The 12,790-nt window shown below is 43.5% G+C and overlaps 1 protein-coding gene across 1 annotated transcript in view; it reads left to right on the top strand.

Annotated features, from left to right (window-relative positions):
* Window positions 1–12,790, top strand: part of ALK (ALK receptor tyrosine kinase) — a 777,689-nt gene that overhangs the window by 670,773 nt on the left and 94,126 nt on the right. The window contains exon 10 of the mRNA XM_007470876.1: window positions 9,602–9,771. Coding sequence (XP_007470938.1) covers window positions 9,602–9,771 — 170 coding nt within the window. The remainder of the gene's footprint in view (window positions 1–9,601; window positions 9,772–12,790) is intronic.

The following is a 12,790-nucleotide window of genomic DNA, read 5'->3' as shown; positions in this document are numbered from 1 at the left end:
ATCGGAATCCTCCCTTGATGCCTCTTTTAATGCAGCATTTATTGTTTTTTCTGATTACAGAAATGCTCTGCATTCATTGTAGAACATTAGGAAAAACTAAAGAAGAAAATTGAAATTGCCCACAGTCTTACCCTCCAAAGATAACCCCTGTTACCGTGTTTGTAAATTTCTTTCCAGGCAGATAAATGTAGATTTGAGCAGAGGGATAGATAAAGGGTTTATACAAATTTGGTTATCATACCGTATAAGCATTTTGTGTCTTTTTCATTACTTAATATTGTATTTTCCTAGATCAATATCATTCTTCATAAATATGATTTTACCCTAAATTTATTCGTTTTGTTCTAGTTACCAAAAGTAATAGATGTTCATTGTAAAAAATTTAGAAAAGAAAGAAAATACCAAAGAAGGAAAAAAATACCCGTAACTTCGTAACTTCACCAGCCAGGGATCCCATGGTTATTATTTTTGTATATAATCTTCATTGCTTTTCTTGCTGTGTTTTTGCAAAGGGGGCATGTGGATGTCCCTGGCTGGGTGTTCTGTGGCTTCAGTGTGATGCCTGAGAAAGAAGGAAAGACATGGGGTGCTGTTTTCAGAAAGGATCTCAATCTTTTAAGTCTCTTACATGGCCAGGAATCCTTAAGCCTCCGTAATTGCAAGTATTTCCCAGCATATTTTATTTGCTTGTTATCAGAAATCTGCATCTGGCCCTCTTCTTGCTGAGTCGGGTTGATTTTTCATTAGGCTATTTATAGCTAGAGAGTTGGTGTTTATTTTTTCTGGGTGGATTAGAAGATGGTGTACAAAACGCTGGGTTTTGCAGTGAATCAGTGCTCTCAGTTAAAATTAGTAAGACCACATTGAAACCAAGGACCTCTTAAAATTACAAATTCAACCAAGGGAGAAAGGGGGGTGGTGGGAGGAATTGGGAGATTGGGATTGACATATATACACTATTGATACTATGTACAAAATAGATAACTAATGAGAACATACTGTATAGCACAGGGAACTCTACTTAATGCACTGCGGTGACCTAAATGGGAAGGAAAAAGAGGGGATATACATATATGTATAGCTGATTCATTTTGCTCTGCAGTAGAAACTAACACAACATTGTAAAGCAGCTATACTCCGATAAAAATTAATTAAAAAAAAATAAAATTACAAGTTCACACCCAGAATTAACAGCCCTGTTGCATCTTAGATTGGAAGAAGCTTTAACCTCCATTCAAAGCTTGGATGCCCTTGACGACATCCCCACTCCTGGCCATCCAGTGAGTGCTGGGTGACCCGTAGTGTGGGGAATATCGAAGGAGTACCCACCCCACCTCCACAAACAAGCTCATTTCTGAGCATCTCAGTCCGTTAAAATGTGTTTTCTTCTGTTTAAGTGAAATACGCACTAGAACATCCATTCTTGGTTTTGTCTCTACTGCTAGAATACATGCAGCCCTTCAGAAATTCAAAGAAACGTAGCACCTCCCCTTCATAGCATTTCCTATATTTGGGGGTGCTGCATGCTAGTAGACATTATTTGATACCATTGAGTCTCTTTTGTCCAACTTCAGCCTAAATTCCATACTGATTTTTTTTTTAATTGGTTCAAGAGAAACTTGTGAAGTTGCCACGAGGTATGCATAGCAAACAGGGGGCATATTCTAGACATAAAATTGCAGTCATCGCCTCTGGAGGAGGAAAGGGCCGTGAGAGAAATAATAGCATTAGGCCTAGCCACAAGGCTGCTCCTGCTTTACATACAGAACTTTAATTAATAAAATGACAAACACTGGTAGCACATAGTTGGAAAGTCTATTGGGCCCCACCAAGAGGGAGGGAAAAATGGCCCAGAAAGGGCGGGCTGGGGCCAGAAAATACAATTGCTGGTGGCGTGCTCCTGGCGTTGTCTCTTTTCACTTGTCTCATTTGTTGTCTGCATGTAAAAGGGTTTATTAGTCAAAAGCTGTCACTTATGATCTATATCTATTAGAATGGGTCTAGAAAGGATCAAAAATTTTATTGTTACAGGTTCTGACAAGTGTTACTTCCCATAAATATTATGTAGGATTTGTATAAGTTTTCCCATATTTGTGTGAATACATTTGAGGTACACCACACACACACACACACACACACACACACACACACACACACACGCACACCCATACATACATTTGTGACTATTAATTGTCTGGCAGAGGCAGAAACAAAGGTTGTAAATGGTTTAAAATGCACTATCTTGGTAATTCCCCCAATATGAAGATGCTTCTATGATAAGGTCTTATTAAAATATAAATTCTGATTCAGCAGGTCAAGGGTAGGGCCTGAGACCCTACATTTCTAACAAACTCCCAGTCATGCCAACACTGCTGGTCCACGGGCCACACTTTGAGCAACGAGTATCTAGAAAACCTTCACAAAACACACCCAAAAGATTTATGTATTACTGCAATATGTTACATGTGTATAGCTCTATAGGTACGGTAGAAGGAACATAGAACCTGGTATGGAATCCAGGTCTGCAGCATATGGGCTTAGTGACCATGCGTGACATACTTAACCTCTCTAAGCCTTAGATTCCACATCTGAAAAATGGGTATGATAATATGTACAGGAAGGGATGTTGTGAGTGTAAAATGAGACAGCATATGTACGGGTGCCTAGTATAGCTCTCTAACATTCAATAAAAAGTCAGTTAATGCAGGAATAAATTGCAGACATAGAGAATGGATTTGAGGACACGGGGAGGGGAGGGGTAAGCTGGGACGAAGTGAGAGAGTGGCATGGACATATATACACTACCAAATGTAAAATAGATAGCTAGTGGGAAGCAGCCGCATAGCACAGGGAGATCAGCTCGTCGCTTTGTGACTACCTAGAGGGGTGGGATAGGAAGGGTGGGAGGGAGACACAAGAGGGAGTGGATATGGGGATATATGTATACATATAGCTGATTGACTTTGTTATACAACAGAAACTAACACACCATGGTAAAGCAATTATACTCCAATAAAGATGTTAAAAAAATGAAAGTCAATTAATGAAGTGCTTTATCCTGTAGGCCACCCAGATAGAAATTGGTCTCATTAAGACCAAATTCCAAGAGAGTTTTTTGCCTACTCTGGGTACCTGAACTTGACTGTCAAGATCAAACCAGGTCTACCTGATTTGAGTATCCATATATAATGATATCAAAAGGGTTATTTAACCTAGGGCTATATAAAGAAAATGGAAGACTTCAAAAAGAACTTCAGCCTTCAATCTGTTCTGGGAATCACATATAGTTGCTCTATACACTTAGATACAAGTAATTAATAAGGGATATTCTGTAAGAATTGATATCTGTCCTCCAGTTCTTCTATTTAAGAAATTGTTGAGGACCTTATCCTGTAGGTCCAAGATGATAGTTCTGGTCCTGTTTGCATCCTTAGATCATCCGTGCTCACCCTCAGCCCACAGATCTCTCACTCTCAAGGTCGTTCTCAGTCTTTGCCCAAGGATTGTGTGGCAGCCACATGAAGACCCTCTGCTGAGGACTGTGTCCTCCCCCACTGTAGGAAAAGCACTCCTTCTATACCTTGGTGATGGTGAGCACATCATAAGCCATTTTTTAGCTATTTAATAATTGCCTTTTACTCAAAGTCCAAGATGAAAATGGACCCCTCATCGAGAAGGCCAGGCTGCTTCCTGCACTAAGTAGCCCCATCTTCCCAGTGGTCTCAGCCTAGGCTGCACTTTAGAATCACCTGGAGAGATTTGAAAAACTGTCAGTGCCCAGGACCTACCCAAGGCCAATTAAATCAGAATCTCTGGGGGTGGAGCCCAGATGTGGGTAGTCCTGAAAGCTCCCCAGGTGATCCTAATCTGCAAAGCATGTTGAAAATCACAGGTTTAACCATTTCATTCACTATATGTGAGCTCTACTTTCACATTCTTTAGTTCACTCAATCTTTTTTTTTTTTTTTTTTTTGCGGTACCCGGGCCTCTCACTGTTGTGGCCTCTCCCGTTGCGGAGCACAGGCTCCGGACGTGCAGGCTCAGCGGCCATGGCTCACGGGCCCAGCCACTCCGCGGCATGTGGGATCCTCCCGGACCGGGGCACGAACCCGTGTCCCCCGCATCGGCAGGCGGACTCTCAACCACTGCGCCACCAGGGAAGCCCCACTCAATCTTTATAAGCACCTTTTAAGGCCAGCAGGGATGGTATGGTTATTATCACAAGTTTGTCTGTAAGAAAATAGAGGTTCAGAAGGGGTAAGTGGTTGGCTTAAACTCATACAGTTAATTCTTTCTGGCCTTGGAGAACAAACTCCAAGTTATCCCATTGTCAACAGGCAAGGAAACAAGGATAGTCTGACAAGCCACCTGAGAATGAATGTTGATACAAAGAGCAGTTGCTTCTGGCGTGTTCTGGAAAGGCAGTGGGACGAGTGATAGAAGCAGAGGGCAAGGCCCTAGAGGCTGCTCTCTAGTTCCATGCTTCTCTGCAGATTTTGATGCAGTAGGTCTGGGGTCAGGCCAGAGATTCTGAATCTCTAATGAGTTCCCAGGCAACATGGATGACACCAGCCTGAAGAGCACTCCTTGAGTAGCGAAGCACTGACTGACTCTTAGAGGCAGAATCTGGAATCACTGGGTTTAAGTACAGGTGAGAAATGGTTAAGTGAAAGGCTTTAGGTTCTGTACTGCCTGTATCTTAAGAACAGCATCTGCCTGGTTAGCTCATCTTACCAAACACTCAGTGGATGAAAAACATAAATGGCCAAAAAGCATGCTTTGCTAGCTGCTCACTGGCTGCCAGCAGGCAATCTTATTCCAAACCTTTTGCATCCACTTCTAGAACTAGACTTTGCTGAAACTCAGACAGTGCACACCTTGGCTTGAGTTTGGCTATAGATACATGTTTTCTAAATAGGTGGTAATATTGTTAGATGAAAGTTAATTTTTAATTCTTCTATTTATTCATAGCACTAAACTGGATTAAGTGGCCATCTTGACCCAAATCCTGACTATCTTATGTCAAGTGTCTTTGACTTGGCTGTCTTATGTCTTCACTGTCAAGTGGCTCTGATTACTTTCCCTTTTGTTGTACTCAGCACAATTACAGTTACTCATTTAAATTCAGACTTCCTGACTAGACAATAAGCTCCTTGAGGGCAGGGAAGATATGCATAATGTACAGCACAGTGTAGGTATGCAATAAATATTTGTTGAATGAATGGATGGTCATCTCTCTCCAGGACTGATACCCAGAGGGAGCCCGTAGACCTCTTCAGGAGCTAAGGATGCCATCCTAAGCACCATCCCTTGGCAGCCAGCCCAGTTCTCTCTTGCCCAGGCTTTTGCATAAAATATAGTGCAGGAAGATGGAGAAAGCTCAGCAGTCACTGGTCTATGGCCCCATGTCTATTGTATAAGACAGGACTATATCTCACCGACATGCTCATGCCACTAGCAGAATCTACTTCAAATGTAGTTTCCTAAGAGCAACTGAGAACTATACAGTTTGCCTACAGCCAGTTGGCTGCGAAGTGGGTAGACCCTCCCCCCTTTCCTGGAACCTGACCCCTGGAATGCAGGCAAATGCTAAGGAGCTCACAGGATGCAGAGCTGGTTTCTGTCCCTGAGAGGGGAACCTGGTAAAGAGGAGGGTCTTCTTGTGTATGTATACATTTTTATCCCTTCTTACATTGATCAGCTCCTACCATGTGCCTACACTTGACAACTACTGTGAATTCAAGGTGAATAAGACAGTCTCTGCCTTGAAGCAACTTGTGGCCCAAGGGGGATGAGGGTAGGAGGGAAGACAAGGCAGCAGAGCTACACCCCGTGACGGTCCCACCAGCCTCCGTTATAAGAGTTCAGACAAGGGGGATGTCATTTCTAAGACAGATTATAAGAAATGGCTCCATGAACGAACAAAAAAAAGATTTATTTTTTAAGTGGTAAGAAGGAAAGAGGAGGTAGAAGAAATGGAAGGATCAAAAGCACAGAAGCAGAAAAACGCACGGCAGGTGCAAATCTGGCATGTAGACCTGTGGGGGGAATCTAGGAACCCACACTCATTTAGCCCCAACCTGTGGACTCCTGGGTGAATACTCTGGCAGTTCCCACGACTTATCTGGTCACTCTAAGGTAATGCAGACCCAAAGTCTCTCCAAAACCCAAAACACAGGCGTATTGAGAAATCAAAATTCCCATCCTGTCAAAACTTCTGTCTTGCTTAAAGTCAGGGCGTCTTCCTTTCCCCTCCCCCCACCACTCCTGGCCCCGTTGCAGATTAAAAGCCTGGCATCTGGGAGAGGGTGATCATTGACCTCTTTCTTCTTCGTCCAACTCTCCTCTTCTTGCTGACTTCTGACCCTTCAAGATCTTAAGTGCGGGGAAGGAAAAGAGGTAAGGAGAATAGGGAAGCTCTTACTTGGCCCAGACTGTTGTAGTGACCTGCGTTGGTATTCTCCAGGTGTGACAAGTATATAAGGCTTACTATTTCTCACAGGGGGCACCTTTGCGGTTTGTTTGGAGGTCTGCCTTTTTCCCCAGTCCCTCCACTATGGCTGGGAATCTTTTGCCTTGACTAGGGCATATGTATCTCCCATCCAGTTGGTCACTTACTGCTTACTCTGCCTTTGGGCATCTCAGGATACCTGCAGCTTCCTTCTGCTGAGTTCTGTTTACCCCTCCAAGCAGCCCTTGCAGGCAAGATCTAAAACGACTGACATGGGCTCCTTTGTGCATGGCCCCCTCTAGTGTAGTTTATGTGCAGCCCTCATGCATTTTTTTTTTTTTTTTTGCCCCAGCAAACTCTGGGAGCGCAGGCCACCCAAAACTGTCACTTCTCCCTTGTTCTGCCATCAAAGCAGCTAACCACTCTCTTGTTCGTACTTTAGATTTTCCAGACAGTGAGAGACTGACACTAATCCACTGTGCTCCCAAATTGCAGGGGGTAAATATCGAGTACTTGTTATGGTAGCACTAAAACCGCTGTCTCCTGAGTTGGGACGAAAAGGGAGCCTCTTCAGAGGAAGGTGAAGTGAAGGTGAAACTCATAATACACCAGAAGCACCTTCCCAAGACTCTCTCCAAAAAGTTGGTCAATCACCAACTTTTTTATATCCAAAGTCTGGTTGAGGGATTAAGAAATGTGTACCCTATTTTCATCCACGTCTCTTGAAAGCCCTGTATCTCACTATGCTGTCAGGCTTCCCATTGAAATGTAATATCTGTTGCCTCAGGGCTTGAGCCAAAATTCCTTTTTAATATTTTGTTGCACTACGTATTATCTCATCTAATTGTCCCTATAACCTTGTAAGGTAGGTAAAACAATTCCCTTCCTAGAGAATAGAGAACTGAGCTTCAAATTTACCAGAGTGGCAAGAACAAGTTTTGAATCCAGATCTCTCAGACTCTAGAGCTCTTAGACCATCCTAGGAGGATACATGTGGCTCAGCAAAAGTACTTGATAAATATCCACTGAATGACTAGAAAGTTGATTTGTCTAGGTTATAGAGGAATGTGAATGGCTTGATATTAATTGATAGGGAGTGAGAAACCATTGCAGAGTCACAGATGGCAGTGATAAACAGGAAAATGTGACAGGGATAAACAGAAGAATTTAGAAGGGAGAAAGAATGGATAGGGAGAGGCACTTTTGGAGGCTATGGAAAGAGTACAAAGAGAAAGTTATAGAGGACATGGTGAATGTTACTTTAGAGTCATGAGGATAGAAGCCAGATTGAAGGAATTTAAAGAGAGAATGGGCGACAAGGAAATAGAAGCAGTGGTTACGTACCAGTTATCCAAAATGTTAACATCTGAATGGAGGTACAGAAATAGGTTGCAAGCCACAGGAGCTAGCAGGATCAAATAAAAAATATTTTTCCAGGATAGGTGAAACCTGGTCTTGTTTGTAAATAGAGGAGCCAGAAAGTAGAGAGACTTCGAAGGTGCTGAAGAAAGGAAGAGCTGTTATTGAGAGCAAAGACGAGGGTAGCAGGGTGGAAAGAGAAGGGGTTAGAAGAAAGTGAAGGACACATCTTCCTATAAGACAGGGAAGGAAGAGAGAAGATGGATAAATAGATAATTATGCTGTGGGAAAAAAAAAAGAGGTTGAAGGAGGTTGCACCTGATACAGTAAATCTTTATCAGTAAAGTAGGAATCAAAATAATGGATCGGGAATTGGGGACCAGGAGGTGACAGCATCAGTGATTGAGGAAGAGTTTGAAACACCCATTGTGCTATGTGTGTTAAGAAATCAACTGTGGAAATCACCAGTGGATGAATAAGTACCATGAACATAAACCATCTCAAGAAAGCCAAGTGGGACCAGTGAAAAAATTTAACAGATTTGTGAGATTATCCTGGAACATGCAGTGGAGACAAGTATTTGCTACACTGGATTTGGGAAAATGGGAAAGGTATAAGCTAAGAGGTTATATGGTTATATAGACCAGGCTTACCAGGCTCAGGGGTGGCCTTCTTAGTGAAGGGTTGCTACGCAACAGAGCCGGGAGCCTTCCGCTTCAGTGCCTCATGGTACGTAACCTCTTTGATCAAATTGTGAGTCAACCATGAGTTTAGAGACTAGGAGAAAAGCAGTAGTGGTTTACAGAGAAACATGTCTTCAAACAATGAGAATCAGAGAAAAGGGGAGATCATAGCTGATGAAAACTCCAGGTTGCCACAGGACATAATTTATCTTCCTTTCTATAATAGCCATTTTTATTACAGGATCTGAACAGGAATATTTAGGACAATGATATGCTGTAGTTGTCCTAAGTTTTAAAATGTTGTTTATAGATTGTCTATCAAACATGCAACCTCTGTTATTTTAAACACAAAGACCAGGGACCTTGTTTATAGTATATACTGCCTCTGGGCCCGACTGTACTTATACTTTCTGAGATAGATTATTTACAGTTCCCTTTCACATGTCTTAGGGTACAATGCCATAGAAACCTTTAATAAAGACACAATGAAAAGATATAATTGTATCTTGCTTTAGGCAAAGTGTGCACCCTCATTCTGAAAGATACCACATTAAAAGATCTTTATAGGTAGATTCTTATCTCACTTCTGCCCACCAGTGGCCACAGGTATCAAGTCATAGGGTCTCCAGTTAGCTAAGACATGACATGGTACCATTCAAATAAGATTATTACACTCTTTGGGGAAGGAATAAAAATCAATGATACCTAAATCGCTAAAAGAACTTGAATCACAAAATCACTTGCCCAAGGTCACAAAGTGAATTGGGGCCACAGGCAATAACCTTTGGGTCCTCTTTAGGAAGTTCATTTAATACCCTATTGATCTCGATATACCCTTAGAGGCAGAATCTTGTGAAGTTTAAGATGGTGACATCAACCTGAACAAAGTTCCAAAATTGCCCATCAGTTTCCCCCTCCCAGCTCCTTAACCTTGGTGAAAGCCACTTTGGGAGACAGCGAGCGAGATCAGGCTGTGGGTGACCAGCTCTCCTCATGGGGAAGACCTTGGCTGAGTCTCCAGCAAAATCCTTGAGAATTCCAGGAAGGTAAGCTACCGTTTCCTTTCAACAGTAACACCTAGTCCTTCTGGCTCTTCTCTCCCTTGCAGCTCCGAATGTCCTGGCTCATCCGTGGAGTGTTGCAGGGAAATGTCTCCTTGGTGCTGGTGGAGAACAAAACCGGGAAGGAACAAAGCAGAATGATCTGGCATGTTGCCACCACGGAAGGCTTGAGCCTGTGGCAGTGGACGGCGCTGCCTCTCCTTGATGTGGCCGACAGGTGGGCCTTTACCCAGTCCCATCAATCCCTTTTCCTGTATCAGCCAAAATGCAGAGGGGGCCTTGTCTTCCCTCCCCCTATTCCTTCTACCCAAGACACACATCCAGATATGCACAGACACGTGCACACACAAATGTGCACACACACACTTCCTGCAGACTTACAGGAAGCACTGAGTTTCTCTGAGGGATTTCCATGCTAATGAGATGAGTATCTCTCACACCTCTGGCCTGGCCTGATTGGCTGCCTCCAGTATCTGTAGGAAAAAGTAAAACCGAACAACTCATATGACCCCCAAAGAATAATCAGGCTTTATATGTATATGGCATTTTCTCCTAATTAATAGATTTTGCCTTACTTTTCCATCTGACATCCTATTTATTCCTTATTAACAATAAGAAAACCTGTGACATAGGTAGGACAGACCTTATGGATCCTCATTCCTGCCCTTTTACAGGGTTCTCCTTCACTAAGAACCAAAGAGGTGAAGCAACAGCAAGTTGGCATTGGAGTGAGGACTGGTGCTGTGGCCAATCCCAGTCCGTACTCTGTGGAGCCTGGTCCCCAAAGCAGGTGGATGAGAAATTCTTCAGTAAACAGGGGAGTGCTTCTACCAAAGGCCCTGATTCCTAGTTAGATTCTAGGACTAATGCCCTTTGTAACCTTGAACTTCTCTGGACCTCAGTTTCCTCATCTTTAAACTGAGAGGGTTGGACTAGAGGATCATTAACTCCGCGTGGCTCAGAAATGGAGCAGTAACTTCTCTGCTCAGCTGCCACTTGTCTCCCCAGGATGGCACCAGTCTGCCACCTGCAGTCGTCCTGGAGCCAGCAGTGCCTGACCAGCACAGTTGCTAATGTGATGCTCCGCTGTGTCACACTGAACTCTCGACAGTTGGTGCTGGTCTGTTCCAGACCAAAAACTGACGGGGAGGGAGGGACTCATTTATATAAATGGGACAGAAAACTGGATCTGGAAGGGATCTTTAAGCCACATCTTTAATAGGCTAAATGTCAAACCCTACGATCCAGAGCAGCCTCTGCTTTTGACTCCCCAATACATTCAAATTGCTGTTCTAGTGGATCCTTCGAAAAATGAGGGCAAAGAGCTTAAGGCAAAGTGGAGGGTGACGCCCGTTGACACACAGCTTTGTAAATATATAGCTGGGTCTCAAACTCTTCACCCAGATTTCAGAGTCTGCTATTTCCAGGAGCTCATAACTCAAGCTGTGCTGTCATAAGAAGATGCCATCAACCTCTGAGCAGCAGCTTCCCGCTCCTTCAGATGTGTGTGGGTTAAAGATCGAAGCACTTGGACATCCCAGGGCTCAGTGCTGCCCCCCCAGGACAAATGGATTTAATTAAAATGGAGGAAGGGGCAGTGTAGGCGCCCTCACCATAGACTAGTCTTTTGTCCTTTGGGATTGCATGGGCTTGTGTGCCAGGGCATGGGGAACAGGCGGGTAATGCCAGAGTCCTCCCTCCTGGGAAATGCTAAATTAATTCAGATGAATCAAAAGGTTTTTTTCTCCTCAATCCAGCAAGTCCTCTCTCTTTCATAGCCACTCCAGGGGATTTAAGGCAAGTAAGATGTTGACTCTGTTCACTCCTGTCGGCCAGAGTTTTGTTTGAAGGAGACTTTGTTCTCAGCCTCCCTCCTTCCTGTTAAAGGCTGTTTACCAGACTGACCTTTCCAATACTGATATTGAGACCAAACCGTCCTGTGGGGATTCAGACAAAGGCCAGCTTGGTTGAATGATGCCTCGTGACCTAGTAAACGTTCAGTTACACAAGTGGCCCCATTCACCGGGTGCCTGCCCACCACTGACATGCTCTGATGTGGGATGCTGCCCTCCGCACTCCCTGGAACTAGAGATGACATAGGAGGCATCAAGACCCAGAGGCAAATGGAATTGCAAGAGAATGAGGCAGAGCAGCTTTCACTTGCTAAAATCCAACTAGACTGTAGATGTGACTGCCCCATAAAACTAAAGCGGAACTGTGGATGACAGAGCATAGGCTTTAGAGTCAGAGAGTCCCAAGTTTAAACACTGGCTCAGCCACTAACTAATTGTGTAACCTCGGCCAATTACTGAACCTCTCTGGGCCTTGGCACCTACATCTGCAAAATAAGTATAATATCAGTACAATTTTACAGGATTATTACAAAACTAAGTAAAGTAACTGTCAAAAGCATCTATGTGTAGTAACTGTCAAAAGCATCTATGTGTAGTACATGTCAGTGAAGTTTATCTCCCACACCCTGCATCATCATCCCTTAGTTTTGTGGCCTCAGATAATTTATTGAATAAGTGGCACAAATCACAACCGCTGATCTTCCAAGTCAAGTCATATTCTATTATTTTTAAATGTACTTATTTTATTTATTCAGTTTTGGCTGCATTGGGTCTTCTTTGCGGTGCAGGGGCTTATTGCAGTGGCTTCTGTTGTTGCGGAGCACAGGCTCTAGACGTGCGGGCTTCAGTAGTTGTGGCATGCAGGCTCAGTAGTTGTGGCTCAGGGGCTTAGTTGCTCTGTGGCTTGTGGGATCTTCCAGGACCAGGGATTGAACCCATGTCTCCTGCATCAGCAGGCATATTCTTAACCACAGCACCACCAAGGAAGTCCCAAGCCATATTCTATTAAACAAAGATAATAAAGTCTACCTCTTAGGCTTGGAGAAGTAAAGTGCTCGGTGAACTGCCTGGCTCACAGTAAATGCTTAGTCAGTAGTAACTACTAATAATAACTATGATATAATAATAATAATATCTCCCCATCTAATGCCTCAGAAAAGGCTAAGATGGCCAGTTTAGCAATAATAACCAGTCATGCAACCCTAAGATGGGGGTACGTGTTCATGTGCATTTGTGGTCGTCAATGCTCTGTAGACTTCTTATAAAGGGGAAGCACATTCTCCCTCTTACTTTCAGGGAGAGTGAGCTATAGCTGCCCAGATTGCCAGAAAATGAAAATGGGAGGATGGAGAAGGTAGAGGAAGAAAATAAATAAGGGAAAGA

The sequence above is a fragment of the Lipotes vexillifer genome, unplaced genomic scaffold, assembly GCF_000442215.2.
Source record: "Lipotes vexillifer unplaced genomic scaffold, Lipotes_vexillifer_v1.1 scaffold717, whole genome shotgun sequence".
Lineage (NCBI taxonomy): Eukaryota > Metazoa > Chordata > Mammalia > Artiodactyla > Lipotidae > Lipotes > Lipotes vexillifer.
The sequence above is the reverse complement of the archived record's forward strand: the minus strand, read 5'-3'. Positions and strand labels throughout refer to the sequence as shown.